At 32.8% G+C, this 23,592-nt stretch overlaps 3 protein-coding genes across 14 annotated transcripts in view; 2 read left to right on the forward strand and 1 right to left on the reverse strand.

Annotated features, from left to right (window-relative positions):
- LOC126873003 (liprin-alpha-1) overlaps positions 1 to 20,213 on the forward strand; it is a 42,515-nt gene extending 22,302 nt beyond the window's left edge. Inside the window, exons 3-23 of one of the 9 annotated variants that reach the window (XM_050633364.1) lie at positions 5,315 to 5,416; positions 5,512 to 5,676; positions 5,972 to 6,046; positions 6,151 to 6,246; positions 7,032 to 7,229; positions 8,198 to 8,485; positions 8,555 to 8,698; positions 9,333 to 9,492; positions 9,580 to 9,941; positions 10,026 to 10,268; positions 10,336 to 10,518; positions 10,589 to 10,681; positions 10,761 to 10,921; positions 11,264 to 11,311; positions 12,856 to 13,111; positions 13,199 to 13,344; positions 13,425 to 13,655; positions 13,766 to 14,029; positions 14,116 to 14,272; positions 14,351 to 14,467; positions 14,572 to 20,213. In XM_050633364.1, the coding sequence (XP_050489321.1) occupies positions 5,315 to 5,416; positions 5,512 to 5,676; positions 5,972 to 6,046; positions 6,151 to 6,246; positions 7,032 to 7,229; positions 8,198 to 8,485; positions 8,555 to 8,698; positions 9,333 to 9,492; positions 9,580 to 9,941; positions 10,026 to 10,268; positions 10,336 to 10,518; positions 10,589 to 10,681; positions 10,761 to 10,921; positions 11,264 to 11,311; positions 12,856 to 13,111; positions 13,199 to 13,344; positions 13,425 to 13,655; positions 13,766 to 14,029; positions 14,116 to 14,272; positions 14,351 to 14,467; positions 14,572 to 14,661 (3,579 nt within the window). In that variant the 3' untranslated portion in view covers positions 14,662 to 20,213. The remainder of the gene's footprint in view (positions 1 to 5,314; positions 5,417 to 5,511; positions 5,677 to 5,971; positions 6,047 to 6,150; positions 6,247 to 7,031; positions 7,230 to 8,197; positions 8,486 to 8,554; positions 8,699 to 9,332; positions 9,493 to 9,579; positions 9,942 to 10,025; positions 10,269 to 10,335; positions 10,519 to 10,588; positions 10,682 to 10,760; positions 10,922 to 11,263; positions 11,312 to 12,855; positions 13,112 to 13,198; positions 13,345 to 13,424; positions 13,656 to 13,765; positions 14,030 to 14,115; positions 14,273 to 14,350; positions 14,468 to 14,571) is intronic. The other 8 variants (XM_050633370.1, XM_050633365.1, XM_050633366.1 and 5 more) reach the window with 8 other exon arrangements.
- LOC126873021 (GDP-fucose protein O-fucosyltransferase 2) lies at positions 14,674 to 22,720 on the forward strand. Of its 4 annotated transcripts, none has more exons than XM_050633414.1 (9): positions 14,674 to 20,709; positions 20,775 to 20,911; positions 20,971 to 21,096; positions 21,156 to 21,423; positions 21,505 to 21,697; positions 21,765 to 21,942; positions 22,014 to 22,143; positions 22,219 to 22,382; positions 22,514 to 22,720. In XM_050633414.1, exons 1-8 carry the CDS (start codon positions 20,540 to 20,542, stop codon positions 22,367 to 22,369), a joined length of 1,353 nt encoding a protein of 450 aa, XP_050489371.1. In that variant the 5' UTR covers positions 14,674 to 20,539; the 3' UTR covers positions 22,370 to 22,382; positions 22,514 to 22,720. The 4 variants fall into 4 exon arrangements, with proteins under 4 accessions (XP_050489371.1, XP_050489375.1, XP_050489370.1 ...); XM_050633418.1 differs by lacking the exon at positions 22,514 to 22,720 and having other exon boundaries at positions 21,156 to 21,233; positions 21,300 to 21,423; positions 22,219 to 22,403; XM_050633413.1 differs by lacking the exon at positions 22,514 to 22,720 and having other exon boundaries at positions 14,675 to 20,709; positions 22,219 to 22,403.
- Positions 22,382 to 23,542, reverse strand: LOC126873037 (biogenesis of lysosome-related organelles complex 1 subunit 6-like). The gene is made up of 5 exons (XM_050633493.1): positions 23,327 to 23,542; positions 23,065 to 23,175; positions 22,915 to 23,002; positions 22,726 to 22,812; positions 22,382 to 22,643 (listed from the first exon to the last, which is right to left on the reverse strand). The coding sequence occupies exons 1-5, from the start codon at positions 23,389 to 23,391 to the stop codon at positions 22,527 to 22,529; spliced, it is 468 nt and encodes a 155-aa protein (XP_050489450.1). The 5' UTR covers positions 23,392 to 23,542; the 3' UTR covers positions 22,382 to 22,526.
- Positions 23,543 to 23,592: the final 50 nt, after the last annotated feature.

The following is a 23,592-nucleotide window of genomic DNA, read 5'->3' on the forward strand; positions in this document are numbered from 1 at the left end:
TTGAACGGCAGAATTGCAGAAATTTCTGTCATCGTTTTTGAATCGACCTATATCGCCTAACAGTCTCGAACTGATAATAATAATCAAGCGGGACGAGAGTCTGCGCGATTCCTAGCGACGAACTCGCGATTTCCCAGCAGGCCTGTCATTTCTCGAACAACCGTTAGGAGAATGTTGGAAAATGGAACGTGCAGTGGATATAAATAAACCGATGATCGCATATCTAAATATCCGAAGAAATGAACGAACAAATTCGGGTAATCATAGTTTAGGCGAAAGTAGATCATTTAGCCGAATAAATGCTTAATTATTACTTGCTACGGATGGGTCTAATTATTTTCCATGGTTGAATGGCAACAAAATAAGCGGAACCGTCCCGTTACATTTCTTCGTGAATCTTTAGAAAATATAGTTAACTGGATAATCAGAGTAATTGTTAGCCAGTAAGAGTTTCTGCGTCAACCAGACGTCGTACCAAAATTGTTGAGAATTCTGGCTACACCGATTTTGTGCTTCTTTCATTCTGACAAGCTGTAATTGCAAATTATAGTTGGCTATTCATTTTCTTATGCTTACTAAACATTTTTATCGTGTGTAACTAATAATTAGAAAACCATTAATTTAGGAATGTGGTATTTACTTTTCAGTCTTGCAGAATTCTATAATGTAAGGCCAAATATTATAAATACCAATCAGTTTCAATGTGTTTTCATTTAAAATCGCTGTGTTAGTTAATTATTAATGACACATAATAGTATCGTAAATTCATAATTTTGATGATCAATAAAATATTAGATACAGAGAGTGATGTTTCTAGGTATAATGATAGGGAACAATTTCAAAGAAAGAACATGCACGCAGTTTTATAGAAATAAATCGTACACTCGAATGCTGTTGCGCATTAATTTAATTCGCTTCTGTAATTTGCAGAGGCGGAACTTGTGCTATTTACAATTGACAGTAGAAAGTGTCTTACAGCGGGTTTCAAGTGTTATTTCTTCACCAAGGGAAATGTTCCATTGTTGCCCGTAGGTTTCTCAAGCGACCTGTTAACAGGTGCAAGAACATTCAGAACTTTTGAATTTTTGGGAGATAGAGAAATTAATTAATAGAAATTAAACTCCTAGGAAAAGATTATAACGTCTATGAGTCTCATACATTTAGAACTAATATTCTTCTTCGTTTCGGTACTCAGAGAAATTAACCACTGAAGTTTCTACTGCAATCGTGCCTGGCGTGTTCTATGACTACTGAAAAAACAGATTCTTGTATCTTGGATGTACAATTTTCAGTAATTCAAACATTAAAATATTATGCTAAATTTATACATCATACAAGAATCCCTAAGTTTAGAAAATTATATTTAAAATAAAATTCAATTAAAAATTATATTCAAGACCTGAGTGCAATTATAACGGGTTTCTTATATTTGTTATATCTTAGTACTTAAACGAGCGAGATCTCTGAAACAACATTGAGTTCCAGAATTAAAATCAAATCTATATTCTCTTTATCGCAGGTTCAACGAATCGTTTCCGGAGAAAGATTCAGCCAGTTGAACACGATCTCACGCAAATTGCCTCGTGAAAGATGCAAAAGACGAAAAAAAGGGATGAGGAAAAAAAGATGAATCGTGGCGAATAGAATTTCACCGGTCGGTGTATCTATCGATTCCATGGTTGCGTCACGATGTCGCCGGGAACACACTATCGGAACAGCGATAATTTCCAAGCGATATCGATCGCGTAACGCGATGCGTACGTAAGATGAGATTCAAATTCGCGTGCGGACATACAGTTTAGGCACAACGGACTCCAAGGGTTATGCAGCTGCAGTTTGTTAGAAGTGCATGAACCTCTCCGGAGCACTGATTCAGATATTACAATTTACATGTTTACCAAGAGAATAGATAAGAAACGCGATTTCTCTTTTATTATATGAAATATATATGTTGGACAGCAATTGAAACTAGATAATTTTTAAGTAATTCTTGATAGTAAGACACCCCTTGTATCAGTATGAGAGTGTAGAACGTTGAGATAGTTCAAAGTGGGTCTATAAATTGAGAGGTGATGATAGATACTCGGAGTGGAAGATTCCTTAATTCCAAGTTTTGTTTAAATTCGTTAAACCATTTAAATTGAAGTTCGCATTCATATAAGCCAAGTTACGGTCAACTTGAAGAGCCTATGGGTTCGAACAGTGTCTGATGATAATACCTAAAATGATGTTGATGTTTGCTGGAATGTCTGTTGTAATGAAAGAAGTTGCGAATGAGTCGTTAAAAATTTTAAGAAACAATATTAAACAGAAACGGTTAATCTGAAAATCTGATGTATCTGAGGCGCGAAGAAATGTATACTTCCATATGCCAGTCTTAATTATCATTTAAATTAAAAATTGTTCCGCTATAAATACCGGAGAAATTGTGAGAAACATAGATAACGATACCATATCGTTAATTATTCTTCCGGATGAGACTTGTATTTGAATGTATGAAAAGCTATACGCGTCTCTAGCGCGAAAAACGAAGAAAAATTCGTTTTAATTGCTGGCACAAGTAATGCATTGAAAATTCCTTTCTTTCAGCTACTTGTTGCGCGATGAAATTGTAGAAAAAAGTTCCGACTTCTTTTTCTTTCTGTCTATGGAACGGAGCTGTTAATGAATCGATACGGCCTTGCTGGCAAATATATCGATCAATTACGTTTAAATACAGGTATCGGGTGTCTAGAAAGGTCAGAAGTTTCGCTGCTTGTTATGTCAATTCGATGTAATTGATGAGTATCCATTAAATTAAAGATTCAGTATTTGTTCTCGTACAATATTTGCTCAGTTGTTTAAATGTGTGGAACATGTTAATTTATGGATTTTGGTTGTTGATTTTAACTTGATATAATATAATTTAATTTAAAAGAAATATTGATTCGCTGAAATTGTTATTGAATAATTTAAATAAGCGTTGTTGGAATGGGAAGATACCGTGCATCGTATGTTTAGGATAAATGGACAGAGAGCGTCATTAATTTAGCTTAAATCGAACAATACTAAGCATTAACCTGTCTTTTATCGTTGCTATTTATTCATGAGAATATACCTGTAATTAGATCATCCTTCCTCAATCCTTGAGTATTAGTTTCTCATTACCATTCGTAATGATTAATTGTCTCGGTCTTAAATGTCTCTACCGGTAAACACCAACAGATCATTAATTTACTTTCATATTTGATATCACCGTATCAAACTTCTAAAATGTATCTGCAGGCAAAAGGATGAGGACTTATAGATATAGAAGTCTTAAGTAATTACCGTAATTATACAAAAGCTTCTAAATCTATTATAATTCAATATTTGATTTCAGAACTATAGCAAATATTGTGTGTATAATGCATAGTATTTTCGCTTAATTGCAGACAAGCGTGATTTCAAGATCCCAGAGGAATAATTCAGGTTCTGAACTTCAGTATGCAAATTAGGTCCCTTCTTCTCTGTGTAGCCGCTTTTCACTCTGTCGTATTTCCCGGTGATTTCGTTCGGCACACATTCGATGTGTTAATAGGATTCCCTAGTCGGCTGTAATTAATCAGCCATCGTCTGGCTAATGAGTTCTTTACGAATCCATCGATATCTCTTCATTCAAAGACAATATCTAACCACTTGAACGGCCAGCCTTGTCCATTCTGCTCCGTTTTAACGTGAAACTATTGCTCGTTACCGAACAGCTTTTATGTAATCTGTGTTAGTAGCTCAATTTTTACTCTCATGGATACGATATCCGAGTTACAGGCGTGTTTTAAATATCTTCCTTCTTTTATATCTTTATATCTTCATATCTTCTCTCCTTTGTATCATATAGATTACTTGGATATCTATTTTGTTCTTTACTTCTTTCTTCTATTTTTGTTCTTTAGTTGAACTATTTAGAGAATTGAAATTATGTTAGATAAGGAGATACCTTATTTTGAATTCTAAAATTCCAAATTTTCATCATTCCGATAAACTTGAAAGAAGTTACTTACTGCAGGCTTTTTGAACATTCAAGAGAAGATATATAAATTCTTCAGGGTATTCCTTTTTCGGAGGACATGAAGAGGTTTTAAAATTAGAGATATCTGAAATTTCACATTGTCAAGCGAGAAAGAAATTTAGAAAAATTAGCTTCGTTTTGTTAAATTATCTCCTTTTTGTCACAATTTATGTGATAAATTTATAATATACTATGTTAAATATGATACAAGAAGTGCACCACAGGGTACTTTATACTCAGTTTTAGAATTTTCTCTTTCTTTTTGAGATTGTTGTTCTGATACCAAAAATAATGGTTGTAAGTGTCAAGTTTTCCCAAGTTTCGCACAATGAGGGACAGGAGCGAGGGCAAGCAGGAGCGACATAAATTTAGATGAGGCTGTTTGCTCCTTTAAAGTGCAAAGCAGCTGTCGATGTTGTTTCAACGGGGAAGGCCATATCGATCGAGGTAGCATTTATAAATAAAGATTTAACATTGTGCTGGAGTGTCGAGCGGAAGTAACACGTTCGAAGGCGTGAATAAAACGCGCTTGAATGAAAAAGGTGAAAGTGCGGTTTCCCTATCAAGCATCCCGCTGAGACTGACTCCGGACCACTTTGATCATCATTTTTGAAAAACTTGAAACAATCTAGGATCTTCTTACATTACACTACACTTCTCTTCAATTCATATTGTCTTGTTACAAGTAATCAGATGTTCATTTCTCCTTATTTTCGTCTTATTGAATTATTAAAAATAATCATGAAAATTTCTTTTTATCATATTGTATGACGTTACGGTTAAAACTGATTTTGATCGGTGAAGGGTATTTAATGCACTTCTATTATTATATGTATATAGAAGTATCTGGCATACTATATCGTGTAAAAATGATAAAAAAACAGTGGACTACGATTCAAGGATACAGTGTCCATTATTCTTTTTTAATCTCTATACAAATCGCCGTGGTAAAAAGATATTAGGGGAATGCAGTATCATTTCTAAAATAGTATTATTCGAAACGAACTCCGGCGAATACTAAACCAATTTATTTACAATTATAATTCTATACATATGTTCTCTACGATGGATTTACATTTACTTACCTATATGTTTTAATTTTAATGTTTTATGTTGTTGATGTTTAATGTTTTAATGATGTTTTAATTTTATTCTTATTAACTATTATTGATTTCTTAAACTATTTATTACAAACAAACCAAAACTACCATTATAATTTATTATTTAGCATCGTTTCACCAGTGTCCGCAGCTTGTTATATAAATGAAATGCATTTTTTAATTACAGGATTTCTCTCAATTGACGAAGGAGCTCGCAGCAGCGCGCGAAAGTATCCTAGAAAGAGAAGAAGAGATATCGGAACTAAAAGCAGAAAGGAATAATACTCGTGTACGTAGAACAGACCACTAATGCATCTTATAGATTGAAGCCGGTACTTGTCTCTACGACATTGCTCACCAAGACGATTCTATTGCCTTCCGCAGCTTCTGCTCGAGCATCTGGAATGCCTGGTTTCCCGACATGAACGATCGCTTAGGATGACTGTAGTGAAGAGGCAAGCCGCCGCGCAATCTGGAGTATCGTCCGAAGTTGAAGTGCTCAAAGCTCTAAAAAGTCTGTTCGAGCACCACAAGGCTTTAGACGAGAAAGTAAGAACTTTCTGATCCATTGTTTGACGACATTGACACATTGGCAACCTTGAGGGGAGATACGGAGAATCACGATTCCCGTTCAGCCCTGAAACTGATGCTCGTTGCATTTTTTGTGAACTAGATACAAGAATGATGAATTGTAAAATTTCTATAAAATTACCAAATGCAGCGATTCACCAGTTGAAGAGAATATAATATCAATATAATGTAGTTGGAAATGCATTAATGAAAAATATAATTATTATAATACCGATTATAAGAAATCGATATTTTAATAGTAACTAATTTTCAGGTGCGTGAACGATTACGAGTTGCATTAGAAAGGAATACAAGCCTGGAAGAAGAGCTAGCTATTACCAAAGAAGAGGTATCGTTTCAGCTAATTTTGTATATTCTTTAATACTTAATTACTAAAGTGTTTAATAATCGTGTAACAAATATAATATTTGTAATTTGAATAAAAATTCGCAGCTCCAGCAATATAAATTAAGTGGACATGCGCCTAAAAATATAGAAGATAGACCCAAGGAGAACGGACAGGCGGAAGACGGGCAGCAGCAGAACAAGGTAGCTGAGAAATATCTTTACGTTGTTGCACACCCATGCATAATGCACTCCACAAATATTTCACATAACACTGCTCCTTCATACTTCACAGTCATATTTATCATGAATACATGAAAAAGGTGTTCAACATGTTTAAGCGTCGTGAATTGTATTTATGCGATCTTTTCACTTTGCATGTTCATGGTTTTGATATAATTCAGTATTTCACCTAGCCACACCGTTTTATATAGAGTGATAAAGTTCGTTTTCTGCGTCATCGGATCCTCTTGTTCTCTTTCTCTCTATCTGTGATACGCTTCTAATCTCGGCGTTAGATATTGATTGATTTCGAAGTTATTGGTCACAGATTTCAGCCCTTGGCTCGTGTTTAACGATTAAAGAGTATATTCTGTGTCATCTTAGAAGCATTTGATCATTAGTGATTTTCATATGTCACAATGAGAATTACAATAGTTACTGTCAATCATATTATTCCACGTTTCATTCAATTTCCCTTTTCTATCAGGATTTCCAATTCGTTTCAAATCATGGCACTCTATACGTCGATCAGAGGAAATCATGTAATGTCATCCTTGAACAGAGTTCAAATCTGTACCGATAAAGTGACCATCTGTTTGTCATTCATCTCGATCGTTGCATCCATAATAAGAATGCATTCGCAATAGCGTGCACGGTAGTGGTTTAGTCGCATAGCTGCATAGATACGTAGTTGTTGGGAATTGCGCGGCGATGCAGGACAGGCAATGCGAGCGAGGCATTCTGAATGTAGTGTTATGATCGGGCAGAATGAGACTGAGCAGGCAGGAGGCCAGCAGGAACAACAACAACAACCGCAACAACAACAACTGCAGCAGTCAGTACAAAAACTAGGTACGGAGAAGTCAACAGAGATCGAAAGTAGACTGAGCAATGGCAGTCTCGATCCTGTGGACCAGGATTCTGCGGCGCGCGTAATAGATTTGCAAGCTACTCTTGACAAGCAGGTATGAAAAAGTATCACGACGAACTACTTAGCGTATGTATGATTCTCTCATTGATTTAGGAACAGTCAGGTAGATGGATCGTGGAACATTTCGCGCGATAAAACGCATCCCTGACTGCTGATATTTTTGAGATGCAGAACGAATATACTCTTCTTCGTTCTCCCCTTTTTTTCTTCTGCATGCACCTCAAGCGATTTGCAAATTTACACAAGTTCAGAAAAACATTTTTTATTGCTATTCTTGAATTAAAAACATAGAGACTTAGAGTGTCTCCGTTAAACTGCATGGTATTGAAACACAATAACAAATTGTTATCTTTGATAATATCATTAAGCGCTTTCATTTATACACGACACTAAGAGATCTTCTAGATCAACTTTAAACTATGTTCATTAAATGTTATAGAGTATGATAGTCGCGAAACAATTACTGAAATATTGTATTTTGTTTTCATATTGTAATGAGATTTTTTAAGAAATATTAACAGAAAAAATTAGATCGATTTTATAACACTATGTTGCACAACTTGAATTTACCTTCCATTAAATGTGCCATATTATCATTGGCGCCTATGGCATGTTGTAGAATGAATATATATATTAATAATGTGTGTTTCATATTCGCATGATCTAATGAATAAGAATGAATTTTTTCCCAAGCAAACTTTATAAATGGCTTAATCATTAATGTGACGTATATATATACTGACACAAAACATCCCATGCAATATAAAAACACATTTACAACTTCAATTATAGTATATATTTCAATTAAATCTAGTATAGTATCTCAGAGATAAGAGCAGAACAAGAGAGATAATGCCTTGTTAAAACATATTTGTGTAGATGTACATATTTACATAGTGCATATGAGAAACACAATTTTTAATACTCTTTCTGTACACATACAAGTAGCATATTAGATACACATTGACTTTTATTAACATTGTATTATAACAATTATTCTAGAGCTCAGAGTTGAGCACATGGCAGCGGCGGGTAGCCGAATTAAGTGGCCGAGTAGCAGAGTTGGAAGAAACTTTGTCCAAGACTCAAAAAGACCTTCTGAAAACTCAAGAAACGAATGTCAAACTACAGAGAGATTTACGTGAAAATGTTGCCCAAAAAGAGGACCAAGAAGAGAGGATAGCGACTCTTGAAAAACGTTATCTTAATGCTCAACGAGAGTCCACTAGTTTACATGATCTCAATGAAAAGCTGGAGCAAGAGCTGCAGCATAAGAAAGCTCAATTAAAGGTAATCGTTCTTCTACATTAAATTTACAGTTTATGTCAATTTAATGACCTTTATGTAATTCATGTTTAGCTCCAAGAAGAAAAAATCGCGGCGATACAGGAGAAACTAGAACTCGCAGAACAAAAATTAGCCCAATACGCTAAGTTACCAGAAATGGAAGAGCAATTAAAGCAGAGGATGGAGGCTCTGACGCAGGTGAGGAGGCCCAACCAGGTACGCAGAGGAATTAAGTCGTCGTATCATCAATTTCTTCTTTTCTTATTCCTCTGCACTTCTATCGATACTCCCTGCCTCCAAATGTACCTATGTCGAGAATGCTTGCCCCTTTAATGTCTTTTCTTGAAAACAGTCTTCATTCTACTTCAGTTTACATATTAAATTTTTTGCAATGTTTTCCCTGTTACATTCTTCATCATTGGCCATGGCTACTCACAAACCACACAAACAATAAACACACTTCAGATTTTTTTAATTTTCTTCTAAGATTATGAAGTTAATGAATATAATATGATAATCAAGTCACTTACAAAGGTGAAGGTTGATATAAAATAATTTACTTACTTTCTACTCACTAAATATACCGAACATAGCAATCAGTGTGATTATTTTCAGAGCTTGTTAATAACTTGTAGTTTAGTGCTATTATCACGTTTCTGTAGACATGTTTGTATTAGGCACGTATTTATTCTTCAATTCAATTCATTAGCTTTACATGTTAGCTCTACTGGAAGATTATATTTAGAATAAAGAACAATCTAATATATATAGATATATTTTCATGAATTCACCTCTAATTAAATTTAATACCTGCAGGCATTGATTTTAATTATGTGAAATATTTAATAAGCAGGCTCAAGAAAGACACGGCAGCGCAGAGGATAGAATACAGAGGTTGGAAACGCAACTTGAAGAAAAGAATGCAGAAGTGATGCGTGTCAATCAACGACTTAAGATGAATGAGGAGCATAATACACGGCTTAGTACAACTGTTGATAAACTTTTATCAGGTAATTTATATGTATATTGTGTAAAGTAATTACATTACTGATAACAAATACATGCTTATGCTTATTAGCTTTGATTTATTTCTGCAGAATCTAACGAAAGATTGCAAGTACATTTAAAAGAAAGGATGCACGCATTAGAAGAGAAAAACGCACTCACGCAAGAACTGGAAAAGACTAGGAAGATTGCGGAAGATCTTCAAAATGAGAAGGCCGAAATAGTCAAGGAATTAGGGAAAGCTCGCCTTGAAATCGATAACGTGAAAAGGCAGATGCTTCAGCAAGAAATTGCGTTCAATATTCAACAAACAGATGCTCTAACTCGCAGTTTGTCCCCCAATGCAGTGGATCCAGGTTCCTTTTCTAGGAGTGCAAGTCATAGTAGTTTTGATACTCATTCTTTACCAAGAAGAACGGGTAAACGACCTGCAATCGAAGATGATCCAGCAAAGGTAGCACATAGAAGATTAGATTTTAGTATATGAAAAATTAAATATATAATAGAAAACTCTGAATAACACGCTCTCAATTTTTAGAATTATGTAGCGCGCACTTTAGCAGAGCAAGAATGGGAAAAGTTACAGCAGGCTCATGTCCTTGCAAATGTACAACAAGCATTTGATGTTTCTAGTGATGCAGAAGGTGACGGAGATAACGAAAGTTTATTCAGTTGTGCAGCTGATGTAATTAGTCCTACAGGACATACGGATGCTCAAACACTAGCATTAATGTTACAAGAACAATTAGATGCAATTAATAATGAAATTAGATTAATCCAGGTAATAAAACGTTATTTATTATACCATATTTTATATATCAATATGTCAAAGTGCACTTTTGATGAAGGAAGAAAAGCAAAGTACCGAAGCGCGTGCCGAGGAGTTGGAGTCCAGGGTTGGTAGTCTTGAACATATGAATTTGTTAGCCAGAGGACGAAGTCTCGAACGGGCATCTCCACCATTAAGTGGACGATCCACTCCAAAATCGCATCATAGTCCAAACAGAGATTATTTACATAAATATCATACGGTAAGTACCGTTTACTTTATAATCCTTAATCATTTTAAAATATATTTTCAATATTTTTATCATTTTGAAGGCACCAGCATCAATGTCTCCAGCGCATCTCCATCAATATGCTGCCTCTTTAGCTAGTCCAGGTCAACTTTCGGAATCCCTTCCTGCGAGCCAGGTAAATAACTGTGATGACAATTCGACATGTGTAAGGCAGTAGCATTGACATATGTATAATTTTTTATATCATATCATAGTTGCAGTTATCAGGCGAAGAATTGCATTCAGTGAGTGAAAGGGACAGCACTGGTGGTGCAGGAAGTGGTGGTAGCGATGCAGCTTCACCATTGACTGCTCGATCGATCAGGCTAGAACGAGTAGCACAGGCACTTGCTCACAGTCAAGAGGAACTCAGAAGGTATGTGTTTAATTTTCAATTTATCGATATCAACAAACATCGAATTTCTTCGTGGATCCAATGCTTGAACTACACGAGCACTATCTGAGAAAGCGATGATAATGTATTATAAATAAAATTTTTGCAACCACATCTCTGATAATGAGGACTAAGTTTTTTGTTGGGAAACAAGATGTCTTTTATGTGTATTGAATATCGTAAATATGCTATTTCATTCAATTGATTAATGCTTAAATAATAATACATAAATTATCAAAGTCCTTGCATACATAGAGGTGGATTGCCAAAAATTCAGTAATTATTTTGTAAGTAGTTAGCATTGTGCGTTGTTTATGCTGCCAGACGCACTGGACAAGCCGGATTTCCCAGCAGTGGTTTTCCTGCTCACAGGTTAATTAAAGATTGTAGTACTGCATGTAATCCGCAACATATGCCGCTGTGCACGACATATTTGAGTGGCCCATGTGGGCATGAAATGAACAACTTAGAAGTCGACCTAAGTGACATCGATGGTAACAGATCCTTTTTATACCTTTTTTTGGAAAAAGGGATTTACTAAGATGATCTTAGGTTTTTACAAAAAAATTGTTGTAGGGACTGATAATTATAGATACTTTTGTATTGCAAAATTCATTATGGATATTTCTATTTTTTAACTATAATTTCTTATTACAAGAAACGTATGATCAATGAATAGTATGCAAGATGTCACATATTTATGCCTACAGCCCCAATTTTCGAGCACAGTGGTACGGACGAACCGACTGATAGATCTGATAGAAATGAGTCCCTGGAAGAAACTGATATTAGCTTCTTCCATCCATCATACATTCAAGCCTGCCCAGTTCACGACAGACATCGCTGTCTCAAACAAACGAGGGAATTTAGGCAGCCAAGAGAATTGCATCGAGTTAACGTCGCGTCTGAATCTCCTGCGCGAATAAGGTTGTTTTCTAAGAAATAGGTGCAAAGATATAGATGGATCCAATAGATGCAATTAACTAATTAATTAATTAATTAACTTTCATTATCTCAATAAAAGATTATAATTGTTTCAATAGAATTCATAGATAAGGCGGTTTTTCTATATCTTTGTCTTTAAACGGTACTTATTATGACAATCCCATCTCATAAGCAGTGATCAGCTATATTTTCAGGTTTCTATGCCTTTCCTGTAATACTGAGTAGGTATTACAACTGTTTTTTCACTATTTTGCCAAACATAATTTATCATTTTGGACGTTCTTGGAAAGAAATATTTTTTATTCTTTCATATGATACTATATTGTTTTTATATGTATAAGATATTGGATTGTGATATAATGATATTTTTTCACGAATTTCCAAAACTGATATTGATATTGCTTCATTTCTTCTTTAGTTTACTAGTTATTTGTTTGTAGTACAATTATCAGTTGTAGATATCTTGAATAGTACAAAATTAAAACTTGAATGCTTTAATCTGACTCAATTAGGAATATCATTTACATTGAAAATACGCAATTTGGAATAAAAAATCATATCACATATATTATTCGAAGCTAAATAGTATTTGTGCTTATGCTCATGTACTATCATGTATAAGCACAATCATATATCACTGCTAAAAGTCTTTTAAGTAATGCAATTCACTTGGCTCGGTAAGTTCCCTGATCATATCTTATCTCACGTAATTTAAAACATTGATCTCTTTATGCTTTAAATATTGAAGAGTACAGATGGTTTAGAGAATCCTGTTATTAATTTGGTTGTTTGATTGTCTAGTGTGATGATGTATCTTGAAAAAGATCTGAAAATAATTTGAATAAATTCAGATCACAAAAATGATATAGAAGGTACATACAGCATAGAAAAAAAGATATAAGTCTGATAGTTTGTGGGCTAGAATGCATTATTTAGAGTAGAAATAGAAACTAGATTAGCGCTCCATGCAGCAGGCATGGGCAACATAACAACGGCGCACTCAATTCTGGGACTCCCCCTTCCCCATTGTCCTCACGTCATAGCAGCCAGGACAGTTTGCATAAGAACAACTTGTCTGGTGTTGGATTGCCAATTGGACAATTGTCTAGTTCGCATTTGCACATGCAATCTACCATGAGTCCAGCAACCGCAGCAGCAGTAGCTGCAGCTCAAAAGAAGAAAGGCATTAAGAGCAGTCTTGGTAGATTTTTCAGCAAGAAAGAAAAGGTAATGCAGATTTTAATTATGTAAGATAATAACCAAATAACTAAATAAGAAAAATGAGAAAAATCAGAGAGAGAACTTTGGTTACAGATCAAGGGGAAAGATACACCAATGCCTGGAGATATACCAGGTATGGGAGGAGCAAATACACCTGCAGATCCTGATTATGGAGATAATGTTTCTGTTGCTGGCACTATGGGCAGTAAAAGCGATTTTGATCGTAGAAAAAAGAAAAGGTACATATATGTAACTAAAAATATATTCATAATTTAAATAATTAATGAATATAATTGTTATAGCACTAATTTTCTTTCAGTCCAAGTATGTTTGGAAGTATGTTAGATTCCTCACGACACGAACTTCTGGCGGAGGCAATGAAAGCTGGAACACCTTTTGCTCTATGGAATGGACCAACTGTAGTAGCTTGGCTTGAGCTTTGGGTGGGCATGCCAACGTGGTATGTTGCAGCTTGCCGGGCAAATGTCAAAAGTGGTGCCATAATGAGTGCTCTTAGTGATACCGAAATTCAACGTGAAATTGGTATAAGGTACGAAATTAAGTTATTTAACACATTCTGCACATTTTGGATGACAAGCATGATGGAGTTCCATACAATATAAAATCACTAATATTTAATGTAATAATTTTTATTCTTAGTAATCCTCTACATCGATTGAAACTACGGTTAGCTATTCAAGAAATGGTGTCACTTACAAGTCCATCAGCACCAAAAACTTCTCGCACAACCTTAGCATTTGGAGATATGAACCACGAATGGATTGGTAATGTTTGGCTTCCAAGTCTTGGTTTGCCACAGTATCGGTCCACTTTCATGGAGTGCCTTGTTGATGCTAGAATGTTGGATCACCTTACCAAAAAGGACCTTCGTGGTCAACTTAGAATGGTTGATAGTTTTCACAGGTGATAAATCATTAAAAACAAAAATTCATGTTTAATAGTGATTTTTAGATCCCTTGATCTGATCCGAATTTTATTTATTTTTACAGAACAAGCTTGCAATATGGCATTTCGTGTTTAAAGCGATTAAATTATGATAGGCAACAATTAGAAGAAAGGAGACGAATGGCGGAAGGTGCGAACGTCGATGTTCTTGTATGGAGTAATGATCGTGTTATAAGATGGGTGCAATCTATCGGCCTGAAAGTAACTTCATTTTACTGCTTTCCATTTTATAAATCATTCATACTGTAATGATGATAAAACACAATTTCTTATTTTTAGGAATACGGTAACAACCTCTTAGAATCTGGGGTACATGGAGCTCTTATAGCCCTCGATGAAAGTTTCGACGCGAATAGTTTTGCTCTAGCTTTGCAAATTCCAACGCAAAACACACAAGTAGGTTTTAGTTTAATGTATTGCTATATAGTTATCAGAGATTAAAAATTATATATAATCTTTACTATCTTTACTATTTTTACCATTTTTCTGTACTTCAACAGGCTCGGCAGTTGTTAGAGATGGAGTTCGCAAATTTATTAACAGTAGGAACAGAAAGGCGACTCGATGAAGCGAATAGTATGAAATCCTGATCCAACTCGTCTAGCAGGCTGCCTCATCTTCAACCACATCACGTCTAGTCCAAAACCCCAGCTATTACTACTCTCTGTATGCAAGTGTGTTGTAAAAGTTGTAAGAGCTTTAAGTATCATTCTAAGGGTATCTTCATACTGTTAAGAACTGTAACACGCGGTGATATGAAAACACGATCGGACATAATCTGTTAAAAGAAAATGGTGATTTATTGTATGTTCAAGGAGAAAATTTAAAACGTTTTATCAATTTTTATGTCGCGTATGTTTCATAAACCGCTTGTTACAGATTTCGGATAAAAAATAATAATTCTGAATCAATTACTCTCATATAGATACTGAAATGTAGTGAGCGGTCAGGGAATCGTGAAATATATTTTTCCTCGAAAGCCCAAAGAATCAGTTATAGGTAATTACGACAATAATTCTGTCTAATTTCACCTCGATTTCTTAAGAATAGCAAGACTTGTAGCTTTCGGAATAATGAATATCATGGTAGTTCGTAAACATTTTCAGGACGTAATTGCATATTTCTTATACTATATTATGTACTTATACTATGTAACAAATAGTTATAAAACAACTGTCTATTTTGATAATACCACATACCGCACAAAATAAAAATCCCCAAAATTATATTAGTGCCATTGCTCTCGAGGAAACTATTTATGTACAAGGAAAAGACTGCATTCTATATTTCTGCATCTATAAGACAGTGACCTAATAAGCCATATATATATAAAACAATATATACATATATATATATTATATATATATGTATATATATATATACACACACACACATATTACTTCATACAGAAGGAGCGCTGGAATACTTGTCCTCCTCTGTTATTTCGATGAATTTTAAATGTTTGTAGATCACATATAAACACGTAATATATTAAAGAATTACACCGAAGCAACTATCGTAATTAGAAAATTATCAGACAACCGGTTGCATGGACGTGTTTAAAGGAACTGCTTTTTATTTATCGTGAACTAAGGAACGGACATTTTATACCAAAATAATCGCGCAATGTATAAGTACATGTACGCAAAGTTAGTAGGTGTTATAAAATTAAGGAACTTTGTAACTTTAATTGATAATGAACTCTATCGATCAGTCACGTATATCGTTATACTATCTTTATTTTGTTTAATCATAAGAAAATCATGTCTCATTCGGCTCTCTAGCATTTTTTATTCATTCAAAGAAAAGAATTTCATGTCGATAGTTCATTTGCAAGTATTTCTTAACATCTTGTTTCAAAGTTCCAGGAATGACTATTAGTAGACTCGATCGATAGTGAGAAAGAATTCACGAAGATGAAGAGCGTTATAAATATAATAAAAAGTCACAAGGTAAAAGAAAGAAAAAATGAAATAAAGAAGAAATGGCCATAACAAGAACAGCAAAAAAATACACTAACAATGGCCATAAATATTATTTAACAGTAATGACGATGTTGCTGAAGACAATGATTGCGATGATAATTATAATTACTCATTACAAAATGTTATCAGGCTGAAGGTGTGGCGAAAGACTGAGATTACGACAGTGACTGTAATGATAAAACTGGTCATGATAGAGACGATCACAATAATGATGATAAGTTATAATGGGATGTTGTTAATGTTGTTGATACTTGAGGAATCGTTGTTGATGTTTGTTTCCCTGTGAACTACCCCCTGCGAGCTGTTCATTCGTTGTAACTTCATTGCTCTGCACGACCTTCCGAATGGGCGCATACGTACCAAATAGTTTCTACCAAAGAAATTACAATGCAGTACGATGATTGCACAGTCGTACACGTGTGTACAAGAATGTAACGTTGACACTTGACATATATGTACGCAGTAGGAAGATCAAAATATGTCTTACATGTAAAGATCATAATGTACAGTCTCATTCTTCAGCGTGTAGAAATCTTTTTCTTTTCTAAGTACCACCGATCAGTTGAAATATTTCTAGATAATCAGAAAGACTCGCTAAGCCAAAGCAACGTTACGCTACCTCAATACTGAGACAAGGTGGTACGCTCCTGTTTCTTTATATAAATGTTTTAATAACTGGTCCTATAATTTTTAATCGTCGGCTAATTCCTTTCGGGGGATGTTAAGTCCGAATTTCTTGTTGATATTGTGTTGAAAGATAACTCGTCGTAGTAAAAACGTTTGCACATGCAAATTATATTATTTAGTTATTAAAGAAAACTGATTATCGGAATATAGAAAAAAACAACGATTAATAATTCGGAACTGCACACGCGTTTAGTTATTTTAGTTACACTGAACAATCTCCAAAATACTAGTAGAAAAGTTTATTTGAGGTAAAACATTTCTACAATAGTATTACAATGTATACCCTTTTTTAATCCTAATGTAATGCTACACGATTGTACAGAACTAATTTGTACAAATGAATAGATATACAAAACTGAGTCACTTTGTGAAACAGAATGGCCGTCTCTCCCTTTCGGAAGTGTCTGCAGTATGTGTAAATGACTGAACTTATTTTTAATGTACGCTAGTTAATAGTGTCAATGGACATTCCAAGGAAAAGAAATAAAAGCAAACCTTCCAAAAAGCAGCCACATTCATAATCGCATATATGTAAATCATGACTCGATATGTAGCAGCTTTGCCGCCTTCTATGTATTTAACTATAAATATATACATAGATACGAAAAAATTTCGCCTGAATCCAGCCTCCGACTGCTCGGTATCGAATAGAGCTTGAATAAGCAAAACTAATAGCATCTACTATATACGTAATGTTTTTACCAAAAAATAATGAACAACTGCTTAAACTTAGGATTTGTTTTGCTTTCGAATTTCTTCTATTCGGTACAAATTTATGCCCATAAAAGGATATGTATTATACCCTTTTAGAGTGTACATGCTGATGAAGAAGCAAAACAATGAATATTAAATATTGTCTTCAGCAATGCTGAGCAAACTGTTTTGTTTAAATGTAACAGCTTTATGTGTTGTATAACAAATTATCAATACCTAAAGAAAGACACTTATAATATTTAAGTTTCTTTATTATCAGTTTACACATATCATAAGATTGTAAAAAGTATAGAGGAAATGAAATTACATTAAACGAAATATTGTTCTTCTGTATAATTCATTTTTGGTTCTTAGACGAAATATACATGCTAATACATGGTAAAAACATGCACGTAAAACATATGTAATATTGTGATGTAACAGTCTGTATTATGTGTTATTTCACAATGTATCTTTTCTTTCGTACACTCTTTTTGTATGCTCAATTCGGCCGAACTGCCGGAAGAACAAGTTTAACGTTATTCTGGATTTTTGTATGACATATGTTTGTGTGTGTTAATGCTAGTTATTGTACATATGTTAGCGCGTGCGTACGTGTGTGAGTGTGTATGTGTATATATCTTTCCCTGTGTATATACGAATTATTTATTAACATCCCTGTAATTTTTTTAACATTTTATTGCAAAGCCCAATGCAGGTAAATATACTACAATCCTAATAATAACAAATGTTAAATCGCTATTAAATATCCAATTACTTTACTTCTGAATGAATATTATAGTAAATTTTGTTGGAATATATCTATATGATGGAATTTTTAGATTAGATTGCTGCAGTAATTTGGAAAGAATAATATTGGGTTGACAATTAAGTGATTGCCGATTTTGTCAATACCACCTAATGACAAAATCCGCAATCACTTAGTTGCCAACCCAGTAGTAAATATGCAACAAATATTTCAAATAAATTTATTCAGGAGCAAAGGAAATCGATCAAAGTAAAAAATTGTGTGTGCAACAAGTGCATGGGTTGGGCCCATTTTAAATGAAAAGAAAATATTTGGTTTATGTAACATTTTTGTCAGAAGCATCAACTACAAGATAAATCAAAACCCAAGAGATTTGTAGATCATTTAAAAATGTTTGTCTTGTATGCGATGATTCTGTACAAGTGCATAAATCATCAATATGTAATTATACTGATTTTTATTTATATCTGACTATTTTACCTGGACTCTCAGGTAATTGTGCCAGCATAAAAATTTTCAATTGTGCTAGTAAGCAGGTAATCGTCAGAAATATTTCTAAATGTGAAGTAGTATAAAACTATACATACATATATTTGTGTGTGTTTTATATATATGTATGTATAGTATGGTACACAGTGCACAAAGAAATAAATTTTTTAATTATTATCAGAAGATGGTCGCTAAAATGATTAGTTAAACTTTATATTGTTCTTATAAATCAGTTTTTTATGAAATTTGTACTTATTCGTTTATCATGGAATTTTTATTTACTTAAGTTATATATTCTATATTCAGAATAATTTTATACTTGAAAAGTATAAAGGAATATTGTTTCTAGCATTTGCAAATCACTTTACATGATTATTTATTTCTTTAAGATATTTTTAATTTTTTTGAAAAATAAATAGAAAACAAATATTAGACATTATGTTATTTCATTATTGCAAATAATGAAACTTAAAATGTTTGCTAGAAATTTAAATATCATTTCAAATATAAATATACATATATATACATAAACGCACATGTATATACGTGTGTATATATACATATATGTATAAAACTGTGGCAAATATGGAAATGAAGTGTGCGTGTGAAAAAAGTGATGGACTATTCAAATAATACCATATATCTGAATGAGTGCACTGTGCGATTAATGCATAAACCATTTGCCCTTTTTTTCTTTTTAAAAGTTTTAAATATCATGTACTACTTCACGTTTCTTATATCAAATGTAAAATAGTGTGTTTCCTGTTAACATAAAGCAACTTTTTAGCTGTGATGTTAACAATAGAGAATTCATATGGAGATGCAAAACAAGAGGGGAATTAGTATAATAGAAATGAATTTCGTGTTATATTTATTATAATGACAATTCAGTATTATGATATGTACCAATGTTTGCAGACTAAGAATTCTACTACCAGTTAATGTCATTGCTAACAGAATGTGACAAGAAACTATAAAACAGCACACATTTAAAAAGAATCACAACGAGGCACAAATTTTGACAGGGACAGTGGATAACTTTCTGTGCCCACAGTACACTTGGAGTCTTAAGCAACCAAGAATTGGATCTGAGATTTCATAATACAAGTATACGCGCGTGTGAAAAGTACTAAAAAAAAATCATGGAAAATGGGGACGATAACAGAGCATAGTTATCGCATAAATAATTATAATGATAATATTATTATTGCTACCATTACTGCTGCTAGTGCTACTACTATAATTATTACTATTACTACAACTACCATTACTGCTACCACTATCATAACTATTACTACAACTACAGCTACTACCATTACCAATATAAATTGTCCTTGTAATTTTTATATGCTAAGTGTATACTTTAATAGGATAAATGAAAAAGTATGGGAAATGAGTCACAGTAAATGTAACATAACAGCCCTACTTGTATAAGGGGGCAGAAACTATGTTAACTGAACTATGAATTATAAATATTGTATAAGACGATAAATAATAATTATTATTATCATTATTATAATTATTATCAATTGAATTAGCAAATTGTAATCTACCCATCAACAACCATTTTGGAATAAGGGAGATTTAAGTCTGTAATTCGTGTATAACAAAAATCAAGCTGTACAATGTTGTTGTTATTACTGTTGTTTTTTTACTATCCTTAATCTCATTCTTTAGAAAGCAAATGTTTTTTGAAAAAGGATAAAAATTGAATACAAATTTATTTATTATATATTTTATTAAAACTCATTATACAATACAAAATATTTCTTATATTACTCCGGAAATGTTCGAAGTGTTCTTGACCTATCGTAACATGTAAAATATAACCTTAAAATGTAAAATATGTTGTTATTTTTAAGAGTATTGTGTTTTATATTACTTTTGATTAATTTTACACAAAATATCGTTACAAATGAATTTTGTGATATACCAGATGAACATGGAGAAACTAACAATAAATGCAGCGTTCAATCACGTTACTCGCAAAATCGGTCTGAGCTTACTTCTTTATTGTATATATATATATATATATATCGCCTTAAAATTAATATTTTTTACATAGATAATGATTTTTCAGTTATATACTCTACGATGTTAATCCTCCGGAAGGATTTAACTTAAGAAGGGACGTTTTTATTCGTGTTGCAGTTTTTATAAAAAATTTAATCAAGCAAGAAAAAGATTTTAAATGGCAATTAGTTTTGCCACCATGGGGTAATTTTATAATGTACAAGTAGTTTTTGCATCATTTTATTTTTACTCTATTTTTACAGGTGATTTGTATCATTGGCGTAGTAAACACATAGGATATCAAACACAATTGCCTTGGAGTCTGTTTTTTGACATTTCAAGTTTACAAAAATATATACCAGTTATTGAAATATGTCAGTTTTTACAAGGTATAAAATTTCATTTATTTATTATGAACAATATAATCAATAGAGATTTGCATTTTCAGAATATCCTTCGGAAAATAATGAAACACATCTTGATGTTGTATATATTTTACAAAACGACGAAGAAATGTTCAGGACAGGTAAATTTGAAGATAAAAATGAAATAATAGAATGTGATGATAAATCATTACAATTTCATAAAGTAGAATCAGAAAAATATATTGGATATTTTTGGGGATATCATAATATAACTTCTAAAGTTGTTAAGTGTATTAAATTTCATGGTATGACATCTGATCTTAAACAAAATCTGAAACCTAATGTTTATAGGTAAGAAAATATAAAATTTGTTTAACAATACTCAAATGTCACGTACAATATCTTTTACAACTAATTTAATTATTATGATAGGTCTATAATGTTTGATCACATGGAGATTGCATTACATGACTTTTATGGTACAAAAGAATATTGGAAAGCTAGACGTAGTATGCGATATAATTCTGAACTATATAATATTGCTAATGAATATAGAAAAACTTTCCTTAATTCAACAAATGAGCATGATAAGACTGAACGACCAGATGACTGGACTAAAGAAAAAGTATCTAATTTCACTTAAGTTAATAAAAAGATTTAAATTATAAAATACAACCTTTTTCTAATTATAGGGTATAAGGAATGCAGTTGGAGGACCTTATTTATCAGTCCATTTAAGAAGACGCGATTTTTTAATTGGTCGCCCTTCAACAGTGCCAACAATACAGTCTGCTGCTTCTCAGTTAAAAAATAAATTAGATGAACTCCAATTAAAATCTTTGTTTGTTGCAACAGATGCAACACAAGAAGGTAAATCATACTGAAACTTCCTTAAGAGATTGATACACGGGCATATCTATTAATCATATCAATTTGTTTAGAATTCAGTGAACTCAAACAGTACCTATCTAATTATACAGTTCTTAGATTTATTTCATCAGATTACGTATTAAGTAAATTTAAAGACGGCGGAGTTGCAATTATTGACCAAATAATTAGTTCCCACGCTAGGTAAGAATTAACAATAATATATCTCATGTTTTATATTATGAATAGGAATAATGTATTATTTGCATCCTTTTGTAGATATTTTATAGGAACATATGAATCGACATACACATTTAGAATACAAGAAGATAGGGAAATCATTGGTTTTCCTACTAGAACAACATTTAATTATTTATGTAAAGGTACTGAGAAATGTGACTCTAATGGACAATGGGAAATTGTTTGGTAATGTATAAAAATATGTATGTATAAGTTATATTACACAATAAAATCAATGACTAAGTTTAGACACACATTTTAGCATGATGTGTGTATAAGTACAATCTGTTCTTATATGTTTATGTGTCTTTGCTGATATTAATTATCTCTCTAGATAATGGTTTTTCTTAACTTATCGCTGGTTTACCAATTAATTCTTGTTCCCGACGAAGTTCTTGCTCTCGTTGTTGCTCTCTATTTAAGGCCTCCTTCTGTATTATCTGCTGCAACCTTGACGCTCGTTTCTACACAAATATAATGTGTACATTACATAAATAATAGTAAATTAGAAATATATATGTATAGTACATAAATATTATAACTCACTTTTAATCTGAATGTCCTCTCATGAATGGAAACCATTTCTTTTTTCATTGATATTAATTTACCTTGACTAACTTTAATCATCTGAAACTATAATACATATTTCTCTTATATATTTTATGTTTTAGGCCATTCTTTCATATCAAAAATTTCTGTAAAATGAAATTTATATTTCAATATCAATATACTTGCCGTTTCATTTAGCTTAACATCATCAAAAACATCTTGAAGTTTTTTGTTCTCAGTTTGCATCTGATCGAGCAAAGTCTCTTGCTTATTTCTAAACAAAAATAGCAAGAAACATAAAATCAGGAAATATTTATATTTCTTACTTCTACTTACTTTACTTCATCAAGTTTTTTCTCAGTTTGTTCCCACTGTTCTTGATATTGATTTAAAAATCCTTCTGCTAATTTCTTCACAGCTACTTTGAAGTCGAATTCAACTTCTTTACTATAAAATTTTGGGAAAATGTGATGTATATTATCGATACTCATAGTTGTGTACAATTATAAATAAATGAATTTTATATGTAATTGTAAAGTGTGACTATGTTTACAAACAATTGTAAAATAAATAAATAATGTGAAACGCAGAAAGTTACCTATCGCGTTTCTCAATTTGTAATTGAAGTTCTCTTGCTTCTGCCTCTTCCATATCTGTCATCATTTTTTGTGTTTTTTATTGTTATTATAATTATCCACTAAATTATAGTATAAAAAAATTTGGATGTAAATTTAATGTAAACAATAACATTAACTATGACTTTGTCATCTGTGAGATCAACTATAGCTGCCCGAAATGAACATGAATCGTGGTGATAACTATGTGATATCTCTATACGCAGCTTTTGTATCGACGACTATCTTT

This window comes from Bombus huntii, chromosome 14 (genome assembly GCF_024542735.1).
Source record: "Bombus huntii isolate Logan2020A chromosome 14, iyBomHunt1.1, whole genome shotgun sequence".
Classification (NCBI taxonomy): Eukaryota; Metazoa; Arthropoda; class Insecta; order Hymenoptera; family Apidae; genus Bombus; species Bombus huntii.

What these genes read in the sequence shown, in the direction of transcription:
- LOC126873021 (XM_050633414.1), top strand. Translation starts at nt 20,540, where the DNA reads ATGTTGTTATTTTTAAGAGTATTGTGTTTTATATTACTTTTGATTAAT. An exon ending in TCTGAGCTTACTTCTTTATT is followed by an intron (nt 20,710 to 20,774) that starts GTATATATATAT and finishes ATGATTTTTCAG; the next exon opens with TTATATACTCTACGATGTTA. An exon ending in AATATGTCAGTTTTTACAAG is followed by an intron (nt 21,097 to 21,155) that starts GTATAAAATTTC and finishes TTGCATTTTCAG; the next exon opens with AATATCCTTCGGAAAATAAT.
- LOC126873037 (XM_050633493.1), bottom strand. Translation starts at nt 23,391, where the DNA reads ATGATGACAGATATGGAAGAGGCAGAAGCAAGAGAACTTCAATTACAA. An exon ending in CAAATTGAGAAACGCGATAG is followed by an intron (nt 23,176 to 23,326) that starts GTAACTTTCTGC and finishes AAAATTTTATAG; the next exon opens with TAAAGAAGTTGAATTCGACT. An exon ending in AGAGGACATTCAGATTAAAA is followed by an intron (nt 22,644 to 22,725) that starts GTGAGTTATAAT and finishes ATATTTGTGTAG; the next exon opens with AAACGAGCGTCAAGGTTGCA.